Below are 25935 nucleotides of genomic sequence, written 5' to 3'. Positions count from 1 at the left end.
TGTTACAACCGTAAAGTTGATCTTATTCCTCTTATACCACAGGAACTTTCCAACATTAACTGTTTTTTTTTTTTTTTTAAATTCAGAACGAAACATCTTACTTTTTTTTATTTATCCATTCCATTACACTGAATTCTCATTCTCTCACCAACCTTTACCCTTTTTTTTCTTTACAACTTAAAAGCGATGAAACGTTCAGCGTGTGTAAACTGTCCTGTCTGTCCTGAAGACTTCCATTTGCCTGAAAGCGGTTACCATAGAAACGATGACGTATTAGAACGAGTGCATTAGTATAAAGCTGGGATGTGATTTACTTTAATTAATGCTGTTCTAGAAAACTAATCAACACCTTTTGACCAATGAGAATCGAGAATTCAACAGTGCTGTGGGATTCAGAAAACATGAATTCTGGTGAAACTCCATGGTCATGCCATTACAGCGATCATGAACTGGACAGGCTTAAGCTATTAACAGGAGGTGAACAGTGACTTATCATGGACACTGAGACTCGTCTCAGCTGTATTTCTGATGACCAGCTGATCACGTTGAGTGTGGGAGAGAGATGGATGGGGTAGGTATAGCAGAGGACCTTCTTCTCATCCCTGCCTGAAATTGAGCTGTGTGATTGTTTGCAATCACTAAAGGTCACCACATGGCCCTCACTTCCTCTTTATTTAGCCAATCAAAGCTAATAAAAATGCGACATGGACAAATATTACCTCTAGGACTGTGGCACACGGAGTTAAGAAATGTAATTAATTGTCCCTCTTCTACTGTCTTTCCCTCTCTCTCGCTCTCTCTCTCTCTCTGTCTCCGTCTCTGTCTCTCTCTCTCTGTCTCCGTCTCTGTCTCTCTCTCTCCGCCCACCCACAGCTCCCCGCTGATCTCCACCTTTCGCTGATTCATTATCACCGTCCTCTCTGGTCCTCTCTGCACAGTTTGCGCTCACCATCTGACCCTTACATCATCTCTCTTTTAATACATTCTCTCCCCATCGTTCCTACACACTCTGTCTCTGTCGTTTCTTCTGTTCGTGTCTAGCACAGTCATAATTCAAAAACTTTGAAGGGAAAAAAAAAAAATGCCCATTTCAATTCCTGCCCCATTATGAATATATTATGAAAGGAATAAACTCACACATGGTGTCCCGTTACAGGAAAATAATCAACGACGGGGTGGTGTGACGCGGCTTGACGCATAAAGCGACGTCATCGCCTGGAAGTATTGCGAATATTTTCTAATAACAGCGTGTCCAGAAGCGTTTTATTTATTATATACCAATGATTACTATTTTTATTTATTAAAGAATGAGATGCCAGACTTTATAGCCGTCAGGGATTTCACCCTCGCACCGGGCGCTGTATGCAGAAGGTTCTTGAGTTTGTTCTGAGAAACTGCAAAACACGACACTCTCCATCCTTCGATTTTTTTTTTTCCCGTGACGGAGGGACGCTTTACATTGTATTTCTAACAAAAAAAAGTGTCACCGTAACAATAATGATATACTTAACAAGGCATTTTGAATTTTTCTTATTATTATTCTTCGTGTACGTGGCGTGTCCGGTCTATTGAATGTGAAGAAGCTATTGCTATACAAAGAATTATGATTATGTACTGTCACTACTGTCAGGACTGCTGTTATAGACAATTAATCAACACATTCTGACCGATCGAGAATTTAACAGCTCTGTGGTGTAAAGAACTATAATATGATATATATATATATATATATATATATATATATATATATATATATATATATATATATATAATATATTCGATATAACACTTCCATAGACATTAAGACTTGTCTCATCACACATTAAAATCTCAACCCAATCTTCCTGTAATCCTCATTTCCTGACCCGGTTTAACAGCTTTTCTCTCTTCGTAAGTCCGTCTGCTTGCTCCGACAGTACTGTACTATTTTTTCGCCAGCAACCGCCCCATCGATCAGCCGCAAGTGTAAAAATGTCAGCTGTCCTACACGGTCATCACAGATGGATTTTGTTTTCACACGGGACCCTTAATGCAATCAAAACACAAGATCGATGGACAGACGGCTCAAAAAGAAAAAAAAAAAAAAAAGAGAGAGAGAAAGGAAAAACAAAAAAACCCCCCAAAAAAACAAAACCCAAGGCAGGATGGCAAGGAACCATTTCAGAGCCGGAAAAATGTATCGGTGGTTGAAGGACAGAAAAGAAGGAAGAAATTAAACTACAGTATAGGTAGAGGTGACACCTGAAGTCACACATACATAATAATGAGTCTTTACAAATCACATATACACAGTGAAATTCTTTCTTCACATATCCCAGCATGTTAGGTTCAGAGCGCAGGGTCAGCCATGATACAGCGCCCCCTGGAGCAGACAGGGTTAAGGGCCTTGCTCAAGGGCCCAACAGTGGCAGCTTGACAGTGCAGGGGTTTGAACCAACGCCCTTCCGACGAATAACCCAGCTCCTTAACCGCCAAGCCATCACTGATCCACATACATGCTTGGAAGTAATACGTTTACTACTTTAAAAGCTGTATAAACACTACAAATGTGTATTCGTGATATTATTATTATTCAGATATTAATATTTCACTTACTCCTCGTCTGTGCATGACATCGGTAAACGTTTTCGAGTCGAACTTGGAAACCAGATAGACGGGGATGTTCTGACTCTGACGTGCCTTCTCATGGATGCCGCTTTAAATCATGCAGATGTACATAAAGTGCGCAGGTGACTATGAGAACAATGCTGCTTATGTTGCCACTAGGAGGCTCACGGCACTGACCGGGTCTAGCATAAGAGATCACAAAGAGGAACAATGTTCTCAGACTTTTCCTTCAATCTGTCACAAAACCATAAAAATCAGTCCTTTTTAAAAAATAAATAAATAAATAAATAAATAAATAAATTAAAACAACACTTGTTTATAAACGGGTTGAAATATTATGTGTCACATTTTACTCATTAGAATATACACATGGTATAAATTCTCTACACGGCCAAATGTTTGTGGACATCTGGCCATCACACTCATATGTTCTTCCTGAACATCCCATTCCAGATGTAATCCCACGTTACTCTTATAATAAGCTCCATTCATCTGGGAAGGCTTTCCACTAGATTTTGGAGCATGGCTGTGAGGATTTGTGCTCGTCCAGCCGCAGGATCGTTAGTGAGGTCAGGCACCGATGTCGGATGAGGGGTGCGGGCGGCGTTCCAGTTCATCCCAAAGGTGTTCGGTAGGGTTGAGGTCAGGGCTCTGTGCAGGTCTCTCCAGTCCAACCTTGGCACACGTCTGCTCTTCCTCACTTGTATGTCGCTTTAGATATCAAGTAAGAGTGTCCTTACTTTGGAAGCCTTTTCAAGTTGTTTTTTTTTTTTTTTTAAATCGAGTCGAATAGGAATTGCAGACGTAACCAATAGGCGCAAAAACGCCTAAATTTAGTAGAATTCACTTCTGTAATCGAGATTGTTGTCGTTTAAAGGTTTTGGCAAGAGGTTTTATCTGATGGAGGTTAGCTGCAGCTAGATGTTTTGAAACTCAAAATCTAAAAAGTGCTCAAAAGCCACACCCGACACATATTATAGCCAACTGGGGAGTAGAGATGCCTGGATGAGATTTACCAGAATATCAGGAGAACTTCACCAAATATGACAAAAGGTCTTCTGAATTAAAAAATAAATAAATCAGAGAACCTCCCTGTGCACTAAGCACTTTATATTAATAAGCGTTAGATGCTTTGTTCTCTATTTTTATTTATTTATTTATTTTTTTGCACAGTTTCTTTCCTTGTCTCGTTACATCTTGCTTTGCCGTTTTATTTTTGCGCCTTTTTTTTTTTATACATCTTTTATATTTGCTCCTACACACGCACATCTCTGGTCCTCTCGTCTCCTCAGTTCTCCTCTTCTCATCTGACTTTGTTCCTTCCCTCTCTCATGTCCTCCTCTCCTCCGCTATCTGGCTGTGGGGATGTGACTGAGTCTGAGCGGAGAGGAGGGACAGAGGGAGGGAGGGACAGATGGAGGGAAAGACGGAGGGGAGGGTCAGTATAAAACTCTCGATCTGTGATTCTGCCTCTGCAAACAGCCCAGGTTTCTCCTCCCCTCCTCTGCATCTGCCGCTCTTCTCACACTCACACTCGCACTCACTTTGTCCTCTCGCTCTCCACCCTGCGTCACAGCCTGCAACTCTCTCGACTGAACCTTGGGATTGACTTTTTTTTAGGGGAGGAGTTGTGTGTGAGGGGATGTAGGAGGTGTCTGAGACTTCAGTCCAGCGCTGGCAGCTAAGCCATCCACGAACAGACGCAGGAAAGTGACGGCAGGTGTGTGTATGTTGGTCTCCTTCTCCTTCACACACACTTCAAGGCACTTTTTAGGATACTAGCTGTGTCCTGCTGTCCTTTCAGTCCTTCACGCACACACACACACACACACACACACACACACACACACTCCTCTTGGCTTTAGGCTCTTCACATCAGGCACCATTTCCGCCCCGGCCAGAGCGACCCTGGCCCCCCAGCCGCTCCCGCGCCTCGGTCTGGGCAGGAAGAGCCTGGCAGCGGCGGCTATAGGTGTTATGCTGCTCCTGGTGCTTGTGGTGCTCATCCCAGTGCTGGTGAGCTCCGTAAGCACTGACGCTGGCCAGTATGAGATGCTGGGTGCCTGCCACATGGTGTGTGACCCTTACTTGAGCAGCAAAAGTGCTGTGACAGGTCCAGCGGGCACAGGCTCTGAGGCGCCGCCGCCACCCTCCACGCTCGTCCAGGGGCCACAGGGGAAGCCGGGACGGCCGGGCAAACCCGGACCTCCGGGGCCACCCGGGGAGCCAGGCCCCCCGGGTCCGATGGGGCCCCCGGGGGACCGAGGAGAAAGAGGAGACCGCGGCACAAATGGCATTAACGGAGCTATCAGCACGGTGACATACAGCACACAACCACGTGTTGCTTTCTATGCTGGACTCAAGAACCCACACGAGGGCTACGAGATCCTCAAATTCGATGATGTCGTCACCAACCTGGGCAGCAACTATGATGGCGCATCGGGAAAGTTCATCTGCAGCGTGCCTGGCACCTACTTCTTCATCTACCATGTGTTAATGCGTGGAGGCGACGGCACAAGCATGTGGGCTGACCTGTGCAAGAACGGACAGGTGAGAGTGGACAGGAAGTAGTTATTTTTGCCCAGAACTTGTTCTCTCTTAGCCACGTGCTCTCTCTCTCTCTCTCCCTCTCTTATTCTCTAACATATTATTATTATTATTATTATTATTATTATTATTATTATTATTATTATTGTGCTATAATGGAAAGGATTTTGAAAGTGATAGATACTTTCTAAGTAAAAGAAGTGTGTTTTTTTTTAGTAATACAATATAACATTGTGAGTCATATATTGTTGTTGACTTTTGCACGAGGCAGCCTAAGCACCCCCCCCCCCCAACAAATAAACCAATAGATACTGTTTTAAAAACTCTGAAAAGGTTTTTTTTTTTTTTTGTAATATGCAATACAATATAAAAAAAATTGTTATTCAGCTATGCATTACTATATTATTCTATGCACGGTCATGATTGTGCATTATTAATGCAACCTAAGCACGTGCGGTCTTCTTCTAATGGTTTGTTTTTGTACTTTCTTTCTTTCTCTTTTTTTTTGGGCGCGCGAGAACTCAGTGTTGTAGAATGATGTAGAAGTCATTACAGAGTCTGTCTTCTTTTTTTGGATTTTTCTGCGATAACTCGTGTCTGTCTCGTCGAACCGGCGGCGTGGTCTAATCACATTTTTATTTGATTTTTATTTTTCATAAAGGAAAGGGGCAATTATTGGGTTTATCACTGGAGTACCAGCTCGTGCGCGGTGCAACCTCTCTCTTTTATCAGTATCACTTCATATTGAATGCATGCCGAATGTCCGGGAGTGAGATTTCGGCATGCATGTGCATATTTTCTTTGCATCAGTGGTCATCAAACCTCGTCTTCTCTGAGACGCACAAAAATGTCAGTTCCAACTCCAAACGCGTTACATGTGCCCCTCCTCATCAGCGTCTGTCAGGTGTATCAGATGAACTCTGCAGGTATGTCTGATGCACATTAAGTCACTCTGACCGAATCAGTGTCATGTGCATGATCTATTCCGGGCTCCTGCTGCTGGGTTAATGCGTCCCGTCTGGCGTGCGCTCGCGCCTCGCCTCTCAGCACGCGGGCTGAGCTCTCTTTCGGTAATAACAGAGCGCTCGTGAGCTGTGCGTGAATCTCCTGCTGCACGAGCGCTCATTGCATTAACTGAATAGGAAAGTTTGGAAATAGAAATCCCGAAAAGATCCTTGAGTCGATGCGTGGCGTAAAGATTTGTCACGCTGTCTTACCGTAGAACCCTTTTATAGGCTGAGACTTTTTAAAACAAGCATTTTGTGCTGTTTTGTTCTACTTTATTGCCAGCTCTGGAGAAAAAAGTACTGAGAAACTGTACTCAAGTGAAAGTATGGATGGATGTATGGATGTATGGATGGATGGGTAGTGTGTCAAAGTCATAGCCAGTTAAAAGGAGAAATAGGATACCGAGCAAAAAAAGGAAAAAGAAATCTGCTTGAGTGAAAGTGAAAAAGTTGGCTATAGGTTATATATTTAATACACTTAATACTCAAGTAAACAACAAACATTTAATCGGTGAGAAGATCTGATTACAACTCCAAGCATGGAATCTGGCTTTCTGGTTATATAATGTTTCATTACACATTAGCACATTAGCGACGAACAAAACTAGCTAGCTAATTTAACAAAGCTCATTCACAAAACCTAACTTGCTAGTTGATTTAACAAACGGAATTACAAAGCAAACTAGCTAGCTAGTAATTTAAGAAACTAATTTACAGAATTCACTTAGTTGATTTAACAAGCATATTTACAAAACCTAACCAGCTAGCTAATTGAATAAGCTAATTTATAAAACCAAGCTGGCTAGCTAATTGAATAAGCTAATTTATAAAACCGAGCTAGCTAGCTAATTGAATACGCTAATTTATAAAACCGAGCTGGCTAGCTAATTGAATACGCTAATTTATAAAACCGAGCTAGCTAATTGAATACGCTAATTTATAAAACCGAGCTAGCTAGCTAATTGAATACGCTAATTTATAAAAACCGAGCTGGCTAGCTAATTGAATACGCTAATTTATAAAACCGAGCTGGCTAGCTAATTGAATAAGCTAATTTATAAAACCGAGCTGGCTAGCTAATTGAATAAGCTAATTTATAAAACCGAGCTAGCTAGCTAATTGAATAAGCTAATTTATAAAACCGAGCTAGCTAGCTAATTGAATAAGCTAATTTACGAAACCTAATTAGCTAGCACTTTACACAACTTAACCCCCCCCCCCCCCCCCCCCCCCCACACACACACACACCCACACACTCACACACTCACAAAAAAATAACCAGCTAGCTAACAAGCTTTTTCTCCAATAGATTTTTTACACATTTTAGATAAGATTTTTTCGGTATGATTTTTTTTTTTTTTTTAGTTGCGTGATTGTTTTTCCGATACGGTTCATTTATATTCGCATATGCTTTCCTCTGTACGATTCATTTATATTCACATGATTTTTTTTTTTTAAGCAGTTCATTTATATTCACGTATGATTTCTCACGCGATTCATTCATTGTCACGTGTCACGTGTTGAATTGAATTCACACGCAATCTCAGGGCATGACGTATTGCTCGCATAACCACGTAAGAAAACTCGATTGACTGTGAAATGTAGGTGCTCAATGAGTTACAGCAAAGTTGCATGACCGAGTGACTTATACACACTCTAAGCATTCTTTCTAAGAGTTGTAAACGTTAATGTACTGTTGTGTGTGTGTGTGAGCAGAAATAAGTGTGTAATCGGTTTCCACTAATCTGATCCACACGTTCAGAAATAAAACCTGAGCACAGGCTTCAGTTTTAAGTATTTTAAATGCATTTAGTAATTAATCTTTGTGACCATTTTCAGTCATTTCTTCTTCTAATTACATACACATAGATTGATATTTTTAGATGGAAGTAATAGCGTTTTAAAAAAAAGGGACGCATTTTTTTTTTAAAAGAATGATTTTTTTTCCCTGTTTTTTTATTTATTTATTTTTTTGCATCAAATTCTCACTGCCAGTTGCTCGCAACTCTTTTTCACACTTTAGTGTTAGGTGGAATTAATTATCCATTACAGTGCCAGAGCAGATTTTCAACCTTGCAAGCTCTCGTTTGTTTTTATGTATTCATGTAGCTAATTAGGGAAAATAAATAGAAAATCCTTTCTTTACTAAAGGCTACATGTGTTCTGATAAAGCCCCACAAGATCCCCCCCCCCGCCCAACTACTTTTCACCAACACATTTTCATTAACATTCTGTATTAACACAAAACTGAAATTGTTATAACGAGAGAGAGAGAGAGAGAGAGAGAGAGAGAGAGAGAGAGAGAGAGAGAGAGAGAGCATGTTTTGGCTATGTTCAAAGCACCATACTTATATTATATATATTACATATACATATTAGACTAGCACTCCGGTTTCCTCCCCCAGTCCAATGACATGCATGGTAGGTTGATTAGCATGTCCAAAGTGTCCGTAGTGTATGAACGGGTGTGTGAGTATGTATGTGATTGTGCCCTGCGATGGACTGTCCAGGGTGTACCCCGCCGTGTGCCCCATGCTCCCTGGGATAGTCTCCACGTTCCCCGTGACCGTGAAAAGGATTAAGCGGTATAGAAGATAGATGGATGGATGGATATTAGACTAGCATACACTCTCAGAAATAAGTGTTCCATCCTCTATTCACTGAGTATGTATCTTTAAATATAAGTTCACAATCAGACCTTAAAGGATATTAGAAGTACAAACGATGTACCCTTCACGGTAGCAGCCTACAGACAAGGAAAGGGTTACTGGTACCAAGTTAAATGTACCTTTCATTCCTCTCTGTAGTGACCTCTCAGTCAAATTCAATTGTCAGTGCAGTTTCCTTCTAAGTATGTTAAAGATTGTGAGCATTTAATGTTGACGTGCCCAAAATTGCATAACCTTGGTGAATAAAGATTATTATAAAGGTTATTGGTGGAAAATTATGCAATAATGCAAGCAAGAACATCAGACTAGCAAAAAATCTTCTAGCCCTAGGCTGTATTCGTCAAGAAGGAATACAATATTATTGAATGTTTTAATCAGTATAACTGTATTAACTGATACGCCTATAACAGCATATCCTGGAGTGTTTTATTCCTCTTATACTACAGCAATGTGCCAATCATTCCCATTTTAATTTACTAAAGAATGACGCATCATACTTTTTATCCATTTATAGTGACATTTAATGTTGTGAAACAAGTTAGTTCCTTCACAGCAAAATCCCCCAGTGTTGATTTAACACCCAGAGGGTTGAATGCACACCGTACAGTGTTTTATATAAGTCCACTGGACACAAATGAACAGTCCGGGTGTTAATTCAATTCTAGGGATTTTACTGTGTTTTATCACTTATGTTACAGCAGCTATAAAAAACGTCATTCCCACAACATCCTAAGTAATCCAAAGTATGTTTTAGGATTGCGAATAATTGTGTTGTTAGGGTATGTTGTTATGGATGTTAAATATACATTTATGCTAGGTATAAATCTAAATACTATAAAATAACAGGGGTGTGGCCACAAGTGGCACAGGGTGGTAACGGTCAACCCTGGGAGCAGACCTTTTACTCCATTTGCCACCATTTGTTGTAGGTTTTTCGAGTAAATCCATATGAAGCCAATATAATAATGTCTTGTTTGTCTTATATATATATAAAGTTAGGTAGTGCTACTATTAGTGTACCCACTTTTTACCATGTCAGGTCTAAAACCCTGGACATAATACTGTGTCATTTACCAGAAGACTGCTGGTTTCCAGTTTGGCATCAAGGACTTTGGCCAGACTGGCAATATTTCAGGGCTAGATTCCAGCTGAGTTCACAGAGAAACAGTCAGACTTCCACAAAGTAAATGTCACTTTCAAAAGGGCTGGCAGTCATTAAAGAGCACGGAGGAAGAGGCAGTGCAGTGGGAAGGACAAAACAGAGACTTTATCCATATTGGCCTGAGAGTAGTCATTGCAATATGATTATTGTAATGTATGTCAATGAGTCTCATTGAACGAAAACCACAACGTGAAACGCATTAAACGTGTTTATACTGAAGTATTCGTGACGCGTTTGCTAATTTGTTGGTTGTTGTATTTTCGGTTGTCCTGTGAGGAGTTAGTGGTTGTCTTCTGCGCTGACCTGACAGTATCGCACGAGCTTCGTTTTCTCACTCGTGCAGTTATGCTAGAGAGTCAGCTCAGATAGCTAGTGATCTGTAAGATGACGAGAGTGATGATGTTGACGGCGGTATTAGCGTTATCCGCTTTGGAAGCTGAACTGTTTGAGCAGAGTTTGACAGACTAAATCACTAAAGTGCTGCTGCATCAGTCTCTTCGGGTGAAGATGAACGGCGCAGTGGTAGCTCAGTGATTAAAGACATCACGCCGTTATTTGTCGTTCTCTCTCTGCACTATGAGCACCGCCATGTTGAAATGATGTCTCTGAGACTCTGAGAAGTCGGAGCTCTCAAGATATCCTACAAATAGGAATTTCGAATCGGGGAGCCGTTCAAATCGATCTTAGACTACCGGGAAGTCGGAAATTTCCAGTTCCTACTTGGTTATAAAATGCAGCATAAATCCCACTGCACCACTATCAGCATTGTTGTAGTAATGTAGGAAACCGTTAACCAGTTAAGTGAACGTACAGCAACATGTTGATGAAAGAAGTTTAAACTAAAAAAACTCAGAATATTGAACACCATTGAAGGTGAAGTGTTAATTATAAAGATTCATGTGCAAGGGTGGATAGTTATTATTGTGCTGTGGTCATCTTGTCCAAGCTCCAGATGATGTGGGGGTTTGGTTGAATCACGGCATCGACTCAGTCCAACATGTGAATCATTGTGGTTTGAAAAATAATCAGGCTCATCTTAAAACTTAGCATCAAAAGTGTTTATATGTATGCATATATATATATATATATATATATATATATATATATATATATATATATATATATATGAATGAATTCCAGGTATACAGTATGACTACATCAATATAGAGTTTTGACCAAATCATACTGAGGTCTAATCACTGAGGTCAATTCGGCAGGTTGAGATGAATAAATTGAAACAGTGGTTTTCTCAATGATGAAATGCTTCCTGCTTCTACATTTTACCCAAGCCCCCAAGCCGCATTTATTATTGCTGAGGAAAAGGCAGGCTTCGGTATTCGGACACTTGCGTGAGTGCTTTTAGCCATGCTGAATTCACAGTGCTGTCCAAAGCCTGGTGATTTTTGTAGCGTGTGTGTATGATTGGCCTCTCTGCCTACAGTCTTCCGAACTCCAGCTGAATTTCCTCACCATGTACTATAGGGCATGTGTAAGCAGGATAGTTTCAGCACTTCTTTAGCTAATATAAACATTTTGGCTTATATAAACATATTAGCAGTGCGGTTTTCTTGATCTATGTCTTGCGAGTTAAAAAAATATATAAATAAATAAAAAGTGCTTCCAGATCCACTAAGTGCAGGTTTCAGAGATCGTTTGCTATATGAACAAGTGCAGAGTGCCAGGGAATTTGTACTTGCACACGGTCTTTATGCAATAGGGCATACTGTGGAATGACTGCAAGTGTATTTCTCAAAACCATGACACGACGAGTCTGATAAATACTGCTACAGCCCTCACTCGGCGGAAAGCGTTGTCTGGACACTTTCGCATACATAATGAGTCTTTATCGATCACATATACATATGCACAGTGAAATTCTTTTCTTCACATACACCAGCATGTCAGGAAGTTGGGGTCAGAGCGCAGGGTCAGCCATGATACAGCGCCCCCTGGAACAGAGAGGGTCAAGGGCCCAACAGGGGCAGCTTGGCATTGCTGGGGCTTGAACCCCCGACCTTCCGATCAGTAACCCAGAGCCTTAACTACCAAGCCACCACTGCCGCTCATGAGCTCACAAACACCCATGATTGGTAAGTGTCGCTGATGATAGATAGAGGAGAGACAGTATGCCACCCTTCCTTCTCTGAGAGTAGGACCAGAATTGCTCTCTTGGACTCCGAGCCATGCGGGATTCGAACTCCAGACAATAGGATAAATGCTTTTCTGCTTCACCTCTCAGGAGCAGAGGAACATTGTTCTTAAGAAAGCTTATCCTATTAGTACTTCAGAGGAAGTATTGTACTCTGTTTGGTAAAAACCCACAAACTTTACTCTATCTGAATTCCTTTTCCTGAAAACCTACCCCTTTATTACTTCAGGACTTTATTATATTCTCATTCACTTTTTATCATTTATTATTGTATTTCTACCTTTAGCAATACCAAATGATTTTGAATGATGTAACAAATGTACCATGTGAAATGGGACTGTGTGTGTGTGTGTGTGTGTGTGTGTGTTATTTTGATTTGATTCTAGTTTTCTCAGTTTTTGTTAATTGTCATGATGAATAACGGGAATGTGCTGATACTCCTATAGGGCATTTGCATGTTTCACACTTGTATGTATATTCCCGATACATAAATATATCTATACAAAAAAAAAAAAAGCAAGGTGCACAGGGCACTAGAGGTATACATCAGGATCGAAAAAGACACTCGACCTGGAATCTTTTTACTTTCAGGCGAGTTTTCAAATATGCTCAAATAAGGACAACAATCACTAACATGAAAGTGCGACAATCCTTAGTACCTGCCTGGTCAATGAGGCTACTAGTTTGCATATATATATATATATATATATATATATATATATATATATATATATATATATATATATATTTAAATGAAACCAACTATAATTGTTGGGTTACCTCTACATCTTTGGTGTAGTTGTATCGTTTAGGCCACGCCCACATCAGGTCAAAATCCAAAAAAAAGAGATACACGTAAGAATATTTGAAGCACTAAACAGATACAGACTGGCATCACATTACATGCCTACTCCGGAGAGAGCAGTGCCGTTTTACCTAGCAAGCATTGTGCTTGGATTTTGCATCACGAGTGAAATTGGAACCCGTTTAAAATTCAGCCGATGAGATTGAGGCAAAAAGTGACTCACTTTGTACAGGAATTAAAATGAAGCTGCGCGTGCTTCTTGAGTTGCCTTTTTGGAAATGTGGGCGGGGTTGAGTAGATGTGTACCAGCTAGGGGTGGAGCTAAATTCTGGGAGTAAAGCCTGAAATGAACTAAGCATGTCCGTTGCATAGCAGTATTGAGTACACTAAACCTCAGAGAAGTTGAAAGTAGAACCCTTAAGCGTTCTTCGATAGTCTTTCAGGAAGATCCCTTAAATCAAAATGGAAGTTTTGTGGTTTTCAGTATTAATACGTTCGCTTTAAGGTTATCTATACGCAAGAGTGCTCCAAAACGACGACAAAATGCGCGTCACGATTGCCAGTGGAACTTGTTTTAAACAGTTCCTGGGTAGATTAAAAGTAAAAGTGGATCTAGGAAAGGTCATCAGTTTGCAATTTGTTCTTGATCAAAATGCAGATTCTCCATCATTCGCAAACCATTAAGGTCCATGACGGGATCTTTAATATCTTCTAAAAATTTCAAATCTGCCCCACTGTGCACTCGGCCCTGAGTGATAACGTCACTGTCGGAAAACGTTGCTGCCTCACGTTTTGCTGCTTTAAGTCTTTTGCTGTGTTTGTTCTTGCTGCGCCTGGGTCGGCGTGCCAAAGCCGTGGCATTAAGGAACAGCAGAGTCAGTGCAAAAAAAACGAGTGTGTGGATATTACTGCGTTGGGTTTTTTTTTTCAACGGAAACGAGTAAGCGTGTTAGACCATATGCTGTTATAAAACAGCGTCTGGCAGAGGCACTGCATGTCCTCCCCTGAGATCTGTCTCGTAGACACTTAAAGCACACCCGCTAGACACGATCCCCGCCCCCTCCCAACCACCTCCGCCCCAACCCCCCGAAGAGGCGGCTAATCTTTATAAAGTGGTTACCGCCTCACTAATTAAACAGCCACAGAGAGAAGTGTGTGTAGGTGTGTAGGTCCTGTAGGAAAGTGTGGCATCCCATATTTGCTGTCTCTGCATTGCGGTGTGTGTGTGTGTGTGTGTGTGTGTGCTTCTGTTTGACCCTAAACAGATACGAATGCAAGTACAGTGTCTTCTGGGGGTTAGTGATGGAGTGGCAACAGTTTACTCTTGAGTTGTTTGGGACGTGTGTGAGTGTATTGAGCTGTGCAGGAAACATGCACAACAGCCACGGCAGTACAGGAACCCCTATACCCCAATGGGTATTCGTTTTCTTGGGGAAAGCCTGATATAGCTTTACTTAAAGGATGCTACACTCCGCCTTGATTTAATGCTTTTTTAAAAAAAAAAACAACAACAACAAAAAAAACATTTGTTAATCATTCAAAGCATGACCAATGAAATAACCTAATGAGAGAACATAATTGTAAAAATCATGTTTAAAAAATATATATTTTTCCTGTTTTCCCACCTGTATAGAAATAATCACGACTATCTGTGACGGAAAAAAAAAAAAAACAGAATTTTACATAAACCATTTTAAAATTCTATTTTTATGTCACGGACCGTCGAAAGACGCTCGAAAGACACTACACGTCGTACTGGTGTGTGGTTTCGTACGTGTGCAATGAAATTCGTATTTGGACTTCTTTTTTTTTTTGTCATTTGAAGGCACACTTAGACGTGTACCTTTTTTTGCCGCTGTATTTCTAGAACTTTCCAACCCTACATGTCCGACAGCAGACTTTTATTTTATTTTTTTCTTTGGGGGGGGGGGGGGGGGGGGGGGGGTTCGTTTTATGTGTAGTGTGAACCGAAAGTATCATTCGATTTTGCTGTGATTGAAACTCCTTTCGCAGACATCACAATGTGTTAAATATAACTCTAATCAGAGCAAAAAAAACTATACAGTGTCGTTCCTCAGCAAATACAAAGTCTAATCGTGGCCAAATCGCTGTTGTGTAAGAGGAAGAAAACACTTATGGACGTGCCGTTACAGGAAAACGATCGACTCCAGTGTCGTTCATCAGGTTCAAATCAATCGATTCGATTCGGTTTGATTTGTGTAGCGCTTTTAATAACGGACGTCGTCTCGAAGCAGCTTTACAGAAACATATAAACACGGGATAGAGATTTTAAGCGTGTGAGTTTAACCGTATCGAGCGAGCCGGTGGTGACGGTGGTGAGGGAAAAACTCCCTGAGATGATACGAGGAAGAAACCTTGAGAGGAACCGGACTCAGACGGGAACCCGTCCTCATCTGGGGAACGACGGATAGTGTGAGAGTAAAAGAAAGTTCATTATGGTTTTATATCAGGTTCATCACACCACCCTGTCGTCGATTCATTTCCTGTAACAGCACAGAAAGGGTCGTGTCTCGTTGCGCCCTAGATTTGTAGCATGCTATTGGTTGTATTTAGACAGAATATAAAGCGCAAATGTAAATGTTAGAGCGTGTGTGTGTGTGTGTGTGTGCATACTGTATATCGTAGGATTTGAGATTTGCACTCTTCAAGTTTCATTAAGAGCTCATGACTGTGAATTTAAAGGTCTTGCACTTGGATTTCATTCCCCCTAAATTTCAAAAGATTTTGTTGACTTTAGGATACTTTCTCAGTTTCTAACCCCCCCTCTCTCTCTCTCTCGCTCTCTTATACACACACACACACACACACACTCAGAAAGACACCCACATACTGTAGAGATTCCTCTTCATCTATTTTCAAGCTGCGTTATCCTCTTTCCAAACTCGCCGCTTTCACCCCTCCGCATGCTTATTTGTGAACACTTCTTTTCCTCTCCATGCCAGAGATTCTTCAAAATAAAAAATCCTCCTTTCCTCCGGCTCCACATGTCAGCTGTCTTGCTTTTCTGCAGGTCTTCTGCATTTCCTCCGCTTCTGCAAAGTCGAGGCGCAGGCGCTAGAACCGATGCCGGATCCTTTTTCCTGAGTTGGGGGAACAGTAAGGTAAAGAGGGACAGAGAAAGGAAAAGACAAAGGTGTAAGCAGAGACACTTGTACTGTGCCAGCAGGGCTGCTTAATCATAATTAAAAACCTTGAATGGGAGCCAGGCGGCGTTGGCAGCCGTCCTCCTGTTCCTCCTGTTCCTTCTGTTAATATTGCCATTAATCCTCGCAAGCCTGTTTGGACTTCATTATAGCTGAGCGCGTCCAGACTCCGTCTCCGGTGAATTTTCTCCTGCAGGCTCACGCTCTCGGCTCATCGAAGCGACACGATCCAACTACCCTTCTGCTCATCTCCGTCTTACCCCTTCATGCAAATACGCACGTGCTGATAATTGATTTCACAATATAGCAGACTATTCAAGATGATTATCTTTTGTTCGGACTCTTAAGCACTGTAAATACAGCGATAGGATTCAAAGCGTCCGGTCATTTCTTTCTTTATTATTATTTCTCTTTCTTTTCTGGACGTATTTAAAAAATTCTTGGCGCAGGCACGTCAGCAAAATCAGAAATCTGTTGCGGTTTGTAAATGCCAGACTGACTTCAGTTGACTACAGTACATTTCAGTATAATAACGGATACATGTTTTTCCTCTTCAACATGTAAGTCATTACATTTGCAATGCATGAACAGTACAGAGATTTATTCCGGTTTAACATCGGCTTAATGTTAACGCGCGGCACTTTACAACAGCGACCGAATACTTTCATCTGAAAGAAGCAGTCCATGAAATTTAACAAACCCGGTTGTTAACCCAATGTACCCTCAGTGTGTCTCTCTCTAATTAAACATAATTAAAACAATATGCCTAAAGGCAGTGAGTAACTCTGAGACATCGTAAAGGTCCAGTGCAAGTGAGATTTTGTTATGGATCATCCGTTTCGGATTAATTACGAGTGCTTTTTTTTGCGCATCCGCAAAAACAAACGCGTAAATATTTATATATAATATGAACTAATATATACAAAAAAAATTTGAATAGCGTGGGAAATGTGCATTTTTTCCCCCCCATAAGTTAATTCAAAAAGTGGAACTTCATTACACATGAAGTGAAATATTTCGAGCCTGTTTTGTTTTAATCTTGACGGTTGCGGCTTACGGCTCATGGAAATAAGATGTTGGGAAAATCCAGTATCTCAAAAATATTCGAATAAAGAATTTATAATACAGCAATTTTGAAAAAAAATTAAAACACTGCTGCTCAGTGGTCCAAAGACCTATTTGCAGATGAAAGTAAATGTTGCGTTTCATTTGGAAATCAAGGTCCCAGAGTCTGGAGAGGAACAGAATCCAAGCTGCTTGAAGTCCAGTGTGACGTTTCCACAGTCGGTGATGATTTGGGTTGCCAGGTCATCTGCTGGTGTCGGTCCAGTGTGTTTTCTCGAGTCGAGATTCGATGCAGCGTCTACCAGGAGATTTTAGATCACTTCATGCTTCCATCTGCTGACGAGCTTTATGGAGATTTCCTTTTCCAGCAGGTCTCGGCACCTGCCCACAGCGCCAAAACTTCTAGTAACTGGTTTACTGACCGTGGTGTTACTGTGCTCGATCGTCCAGCCGACTCGCCTGACCCGAACCCCACCGAGAATCTACGAGAGACCCGACAATACAGACGAGCTGAAGATCGCTATCAAAGCAACCTGGGTTTCAGAACACCTCAGCAGTTATAAAAGGAGATCGTCAGAGCAAGATATGTATGGCTTGAATAACTGTCGTAGCATCACGATCTTTTGAAGTATGTGAAGTTATCCAAGAGTTGTTGTTTTTCCATAAGGACGAAACTGACGAGCAAACATGAGCTTCCCGCTAGTTTATTCCAGTTTACATTCTTAGAAGAGAGACAATGCACAATTGTAGCTGTGAATAAAATGTGAATAATAATAATAATAATAATAATAATAACAGGATTGTACAGTACTGGCTTAGGCAACCTAATTCTTTCAATACAAATTCTCTTTATAGAACTTTTATAATGGAAAAAACAATACGTTTAATGACATTATTTTGCTGAAAAGTTTGCTGTATTTTAAACCTCCGACTAATAAAGTGTGAGAAATATCCTCTAGATCCTTTCATAGGCTTCTATGTAAAGTGATGCTTGAAAGTTTGTGAACCTTTTTTTTTTCTCGAATTTCCCATATTTCTGCATAAATATGACCTAAAACATCATCAGCTTTTCACACGAGTCCTAAAATAAAATTTCCAAAAGTACGTCTGTCCGTGAACTGAATCTCAAGAGAAAGCGGGTCCTGCGGCACAGCAAGACGACGACCCTGAACACACGAGACGTTCTAGCAAAGAACGGTTAAAGAAGAATGAAGTTCATGTTTAAAGTCCTGACCTTAATATAAATGTCATATAAATGATATAATAAACCATACATATTACATACAATATTAAAGCTATAGGCATGTCTAAACGGTATATAAGCCACGCCAAGCGCCTTGCTGAATTTGGGGGAAGAAAGATAATAGCTAATAGTATCCGACCTCAGAGTGGAGAGAAAAGTTTGTTACTAGGAAGAAAAAAAAAAGTTTTTGAAATGAAACTGGTGTCTAATTAAGCGATAACTGGCAGATAAGCCTAGAAAGTTCCATTGTTATGGAGTGTTCTTAACAACTGGTTGTTTAAGAGTCTCTCACTCGCTCTGTCGTCTAATCAGCCGGCGAGGAGGTGGGGCCACGACCTTCGCCCTGATCTGTTGTCTAATTGGACGCTGCGTTTGCCACTCGGTGGAGTGGAACATTAAGGACACTGTAATTGGGTGTTGTCAGGTTATTAGCGGAGGACTTGTCCGGGCTGGATGGAAATGCCGAGCACGTCAAAGCCGGGAAGCAAGGAGCAGCGAGGAAAAGCCTCATTTATGAGAGAGCAGCAGAAAATCCTAAAGTCACAGCTCAGAGCTGCTGGCCTTGCTCTTCAAACACACACATCAGTCAAACCGCAGTTCCTGGGAGGCAGCATGCTGGGTGTATGTACAGAGACACATTGATGTGTGTGTGTGTGTGTGTGTGTGGGTGTGTGTGTGTGGTAGTGCTACTCACAGCATATGCACTAAAATAAACGCCTGACTGATTCGTTCTCGGCTCACGCTGACTCATGAGAGGGTTCGCTCTGTATAATGAGCACATGTAAACACATACACGTGTACACACATCAGTTCACATTGTTTCACACACACACACACACACACACACACAGACTGTCATGTCCAATTCTGGATCTCCATCCTTTGAAGGAATTTGAATTAACGGAACTTTTCATGCCAGGTTATCCACAGGTCCATAAACTTTAAAGCGGCAGTGTGTAAGATTTCTGTTTTATATATATATATATATATATATATATATATATATATATATATATATATATATATATATATATATATAAATATTATGGTGTCAGGAAACAAACTGAATCAAAAAGAAAAACGATTCAGTGTTCGTGAGTTGGCCTGGCAATGCTGTAACATTGATATATTCACTCGGAGCGTACGTCATACATCATATTATCTCAAGTTTATGAGGAACGTTAACTAGCTGGGAAGTTATCCGAAAGAAAACAACAACAACAACAACAACAACAAAAAAAACAGTCCCTCCAGGATTTTGTGATTTTTCAGAATTACAGCAGATCTTCTGCGGATTTGGCCCGAGACGTGTCATGTGACGTCATCATTTAGCCGAAGCCCTCTTCGATTCACGTGCGTCGAGCATGAGTACGGCTAAAAGGTCTTTGCGATTTCACCAAATGCAAGTAGTTTTCTGCAAAAAAAACTCACAAGTTGTGCCGCACATATTTTTTTTAAAAAAAACAAACACAAAAATAAAACCTCGGTGTAATCCCGTACAGACTGAAACACGGATCAGGACGCAAACTATACGGCGAAAATATACACACCCTACGCGACCAGGTGTGAGGGTTCTGTCCTTCGTGCTTTCATCTAGCTAGCTTCAGCACATTCCCAAGTGTTTTATTTCTCTTATACCACAGCAATTTGTCAACAATTATCACGTTTTTATTCATTTTTATTTAGAACGACGCATCATACCTTTAAAGTTACATCCGCGAAACAAATTAGTTCCTGTTCACAATTACGTCATAGCAACTATAATTTCATTCACCAGACAGTCTTCTGTTTCTCTTGAAGTTAATACAAAAATAAATAAATAAATCCACAGTGCAGTGGCAGAAATGGCAAAATAAATGATTTTTCAGCACATTTGTGAATGTTAACATATACACACACACTCACACACACACACACACACACACACACACACACACACCGTGCTGCAGCTCAGTGTCAGGGTCTTGGCAATCTTCTTATAGCCTAGGCCATCTTTATGTAGAGCAACAATTCTTTTTTCAGATCCTCAGAGAGTTCTTTACCATGAGGTGCCATGTTGAACTTCCAGTGACCAGTATGAGGGAGTGTGAGAGCGATGACACCAAATTTAACACACCTGCTCCCCATTCACACCTGAGACCTTGTAATACTAACAAGTCACATGACACTGGGGAGGGAAAATGGCTAATTGGGGCCAATTTGGACATTTTCACTTAGGGGTGTACTCACTTTTGTTGCCAGCGGTTTAGACATTAATGGCTGTGTGTTGAGTTATTTTGAGGGGACAGCTTGTTACACAAGCTGTACACTCACTACTTTACATTGTAGCAGAGTGTCATTTCTTCAGTGTCGTCACATGAAAAGATATCATCAAATATTTACAAAAATGTGAGGGGTGTACTCACTTTTGTGAGAAACTGTGTATATACATATACATACAGTATACACACACATACACACGGATGCCACTGGTTGGCTGTTCCTCTGTGCAATAGTGTGTGTGTGTGTGTATGTGTGTGTGTGTGTGTGTGTGTGTGTGTGTGTGTGTGTGTGTGTGTGTAACACCTAATTCACCTCTGGAAATAAACAAGTGCCACTATATGATAACGACTCTCCAGCCAGCAATTCCTGATGAATAGGCCAATTCATGAAAAATGTATGGCGCAGCAATATCCTTCCCTCTCTTTCTCTCTCTCTCTCTCTCTCTCTCTCTCTCTCTCTCTCTTTATTTTTCTCTCTCTCTATCCATCCCTCATTCCCTCTCCACATCTTTCTCCTTCTTTTCCCCCCGAAGACCACAATTACCGCACTCCTCATTACGCAGCCGAGACGACGGGAGGCCACTCCATCAATCTGAGATTATAAGTATTGTAATACACACATGGCCTCCCTAACTCACTAAATCTACTCTCCGAAGAGCTCGGTCGACGCTCCACACCATCCTCATGCAGCTACAGACTTCATGAAGATTCATATTCCAGGATGCTCTGTGCGATTCCAAAGATTTTAAATTTTTTTTTTCCTATATAGCTTGTGAGATGAACGATGTTCCCATTAGGGCTGTGTTGTTGTTGTTGTTGTTGTTTTGTTTTGTTTTGTTTTTTTGTAAAGCATGGCTCGAATCAAAAGTTTGTAGAACTGTAGCTTAATGGGCTCATTTAAGTTTGTGGACCGGAGATGAAGGTGGACATTAAAGTGTCCCTGAACATGAAATTTTAAACCGGTGAATATAATCTATGTTGAATAATAAATATCTGAGAAATGACCACGATGCCCAGAGAACATCTGCTCAACCTTTTTACGTTCCATTAATCATTAAAAATACCATGATCTTTAAATATACAAATCGTAAATGCCCCTGAGCTAGCCGGCTAGCTCGCATTTATCACAATTCGACATGGGATGTAGTATTTCAGAGTCACAGTTTTCATCATCTATCTCATGCACTGTTTAGACTACAATAAAAAAAAAGTTTCTCTCAATTAACGAAAGCAACATCAGACGTCAGCGCGACCCTGAGTAGGATAAAGCACTTACTGAAGATGAATGAACCTCAAATGTTAAATCTTTATTAGGCAGCTGCGGATTTTTGGCACTCTTTTCAGATGCACACTGTGGGTCTCATAGTCTTTTGTGACTAATCTACATCATCTTCCAGGGTGGAAGCACATGGAAACACTGATTTCTTCACATTTTTTTTTACAGACTTTTTAGGAATTTTTATTTATTTATTTTTTTATTGTGAAATGTTTCAATGGAACTCCAGTTAATTACAGACATAACAGCTAACCTGTGTTTTTGGAACAAAGGTGACCAGTCATTATTTTTTTGGGAACGATAGCAGTTAATGATTGGTGTTTGGGAAATATGGCGATCAGTGATTAGTTTTTATGAACAACAGCGATTAGTGATTGGTTTTTAGGAACAATGTTGATCAGTGATTGGTGGTTGGGAACTATGGTAACAAGTGATTGATCTTAGGGAACAACGGAGATCAGCGATCAGTGGTTGGGAACAATGGTGATCAGTGATTGGTGGTTCAGAGTAATGATGATTGGTGGTTCAGAGTAATGATGATTGGTGGTTCAGAGTAATGGTGCTCAATGATTGGTGGTTGGAAACAATAGTGATAATTTATTTTATGTTTTTTAGGAACAATAGTGATAGGTATTTAGGAACAATGGTGGTCAGTGATTGGTGGTTGGGAACAATTTTGGTCACTGATTTATGTTAAGGAAAAATGCAGATCAGCGATTGGTGGATGGGAACAATGGCAATTAGTGATAGGTTTTAGGAACAATGGTGATCAGAGACTAGTGTATGGAAACAATGGCTATAAGTGATTGGTGGTTGGGAACAATGGTGGTCAGTGATTGGTGTTTGGGAACAATAGTGGTCAGTGATTGGTGGCTGGGAACAATGGTGATCAGTGATTGGTGTTTGGTGGTCAGAAAACCTGCTCTCTTAGCTGTGAGTGCTCCATGTTGATTGCAGTACAGTAGCTAATATCTGCTAAAATAGCATATAGCAGCTGTACGGTATAACAATATAGACATATAACAATACTATGAAATAGTGATATGTAAACAATATAAACATTACAATACGGTACCCATATTACAACAATATATTGCAACATATATGTAGTGTAGTAAAGTCAAGGGAGGGAGTGGTTAGGTGTTGTACAGTCTGATGGCTGTCGGCACAAAGGAAGATCTGAAACTTTCCGTCTTGCACCTGCGGGGGATGAGCCTGTGACTCTCCATCTGCTTCAGATCAACATACAGTAGATGAGAGGGGGTTTCCAGAGTGGACCTGATTTTGTCTCTCATTCTCTTCTCCACCACTATCTCCAGATTTTCCAGTTTTTGGCTAACAACAGAACTGGCCTTCTTCACCAGCTTATTGAGTCTGTCAGTCTCCGCAGCCTTAATTCCACCTCCCCAGCATGTCACAGCAAAGAAGAGGGCACTGGCTACCACAGACTGATAGAACATCTGCAGTAGATTGCTGCTCACATAAAAGGTCCTGAGCCTACTAAGAAAAAACAGTCTGCTCTGTCCCTTCCGGTAGAGAGCTTTAGTGTTTTCTGACCAGTCCAGTTTGTTGTTAATGTGCACTCCTTTCTGTTCTGGCAGAAGTCCACTATCAGCTCTTTGGTCTTGCCGGTTGTTGAGCTGAAGCTGGTTATCATCAGACCGTCTGACAAAGCTCTCCACCATGCCTCTGTACTCCTCCTCATCCTCACTGATGCAGGCCACGATGGAGGAGTCATCAGAGAATGTCTGGAGGTGGAGCTAAAGTCAGAGTTGTATATCGTCCACACTGATTTGGGCCTGGTATGCAAACTGAGGATCGAGGGAGTCACTCACAGCTTCAGGTGCTGCAGAACCAGTCTCTCAAAGGCATTCAAGACGTTAGGTCAGCACCACAGGTCTGTAGTCATTTAAGGTACTGGGACAACCCTTTTTTGGCACCAGAACAATGCAGGAGGTCTTCCAAAGTTGGGTCACCTTTGTCAACCATAGGGAAAGATTGAAAAGGTGTTGAAACACACCTGCAAGCTGTGTGGCACACGCCTTGAGCAGCCTGGGGTTAATGTTGTCTGGGTCCATAGGTTTTTGATTCGGAGCTTGGATAGCTCCCGTCTCACGTGGCTGGATGTTATGAATTAGCTGATGGAAGGGGAGGGGGTAGTTGGGGTGCCTGTGTCTGTGATGTTTCCTGTATTGTCTTCAGTATCAGGAGTGCATGACTGTCCTTTTGAGCCTCAGGGATGGGGGCTGAGTCAAATCTGCTGAAAAACCTGTTTAGCTCATTTGCATGTTCCAGGCGTCCCTCCATGGCCAGACTAGAATTTTTAAGCACGGTAATACTGTTCATTCCCTCCCATATCTCTTTGCCACTATTTCTTTTTAGCTTGCCCTCTAGCCACTACGTGCTGTTTTTGGCTTTCCTCTGCCAGTCCTTTTGGACCAATTGTTTCCTGCCATGAATGCTTTCTTTTTTCTGTTTCGGATGGCTTTAATGTCTTTGTTGATCCATGGCTTGTTGTTTGAAAAACAGTGGACCTTCTTTGTGGGTACATCGCTGTCCTCACAGAAACGTATGTAATCCGTAATATGATCGGAGAGTCCCTCAATATCCTCCGCGTGGTCCTCTAGGAACAGGTCCCAGTCTGTGGTATGGAAACAGTCCTGCAGGTCATTTTCGCCCTCACGGGACCAAACTTTAACAGACTTGGTGGTGACGGGCTACTGTTTGACTACAGGCTTGTACACAGGTGAAAGATAGATCAGGTTGTGGTCTGATCTGCCCAGAGGGGGGAGCGCAGTGGAGCTGTACGCCCCCTTCCCATTGGTATACAGCTGGTCCAAGATTTTATTCTCCGTTGTTTTGAATTGTACATACTGTGTGAAATTTGTTAGGGTTTTAGAGAGGGGGCCATGGTTGAAGTCCCCGATGATTATCATGAGTGCGCTCATGTGTTGTATCTGAAGTTTCACAGTGGTGGAGTGGTTGATGTCACAAGCGTGCGCCGCCGCTGCTGATGGTGGAATGTACACAGTCACAACAATAGCGTGAGAGAACTCCCTGAGCAAGTATTATAGTCTCATCCCCACAGCCAGCAGCTCTATTTCTGGAGTACACATGCTCTCTTTCACCGTTATGTGTCCAGCGATACACCATTTTGAGTTAACGAAGACGGCTATACCTCCTCCCTTGTTCTTACCGCTCTGTATTCCTCTGTCTGCTCGCACTAGTGTGAAGCCAGCTAGCTCGACCAAAGAGTAAGGAATGTTCCCCGTTAGCCATGAAACACAACAAACTGGCCTCCCTGTACTCGTGCTGGCTGCTTGTCAGTGCTGCAATCTCAAATGATGCAAATGATGGAAGGCAAGGTTTGAATCTCCTTTTTCTCTCCTGCTTCTCCCTAACCTTCGCACCCACTCTCGTCCCTCGGCTGTGCCTCCGTAGCTCCGCTGGTGTGTCCACCGACACACTACCGGGTGTGGTAGCCAAGTGCTGCTCTCTTGAATAGAGGAGAAGTATCTGAATAATCCAGGTGGGTCCGAAAAATGGCAAAAACATGATTAAAAACGGAAAAAAAATGGGAACACGTATAAACAATAAAAGTGAAATAAAAGTCTAGCGTGAAACCATGATGACAGAAAGTCAAAAAGAAGTGAAAATAAGTTAACTAAACAATTTAGTGAGTCACTAAGTTGACAATGCTGACCTAGCATTACATTTTTATTTATTTATTTATTTATTTATTTATTTAATTTCTGTTGCAGTTCTAGTATTTCATTAGGGTGTCAACTCAACATTAGGGTGTCAGTAGTGTTGAGTTGCCCAGTGTGAACACAATACTTGCAGTAAAAGTATTAGGAAATCTGAGACATGGCTCATGTTCAGATAGTTTTGAAGTAAACTCTTAAATTTACTGGTGTTTTTAGATCTGAAACAAAAAAAGACATTGTATTCTCATCATTGCTGCTACACTTACAGAAAAA

At 41.3% G+C, this 25935-nt stretch overlaps 1 protein-coding gene across 1 annotated transcript in view; it reads left to right on the top strand.

Annotated features, from left to right (window-relative positions):
- The first annotated feature begins 4422 nt into the window (after window positions 1-4422).
- LOC108274698 (C1q-related factor) overlaps window positions 4423-25935 on the top strand; it is a 44801-nt gene continuing 23288 nt past the window's right edge. Inside the window, exon 1 of the mRNA XM_017484970.3 lies at window positions 4423-5157. Coding sequence (XP_017340459.1) covers window positions 4585-5157 — 573 coding nt within the window. The 5' untranslated portion in view covers window positions 4423-4584. The remainder of the gene's footprint in view (window positions 5158-25935) is intronic.

The sequence above is a fragment of the Ictalurus punctatus genome, chromosome 2, assembly GCF_001660625.3.
Source record: "Ictalurus punctatus breed USDA103 chromosome 2, Coco_2.0, whole genome shotgun sequence".
Taxonomy (NCBI): domain Eukaryota; kingdom Metazoa; phylum Chordata; class Actinopteri; order Siluriformes; family Ictaluridae; genus Ictalurus; species Ictalurus punctatus.
Note: the sequence above shows the minus strand (reverse complement) of the source record. Positions and strands in the feature narration are given on the sequence as shown.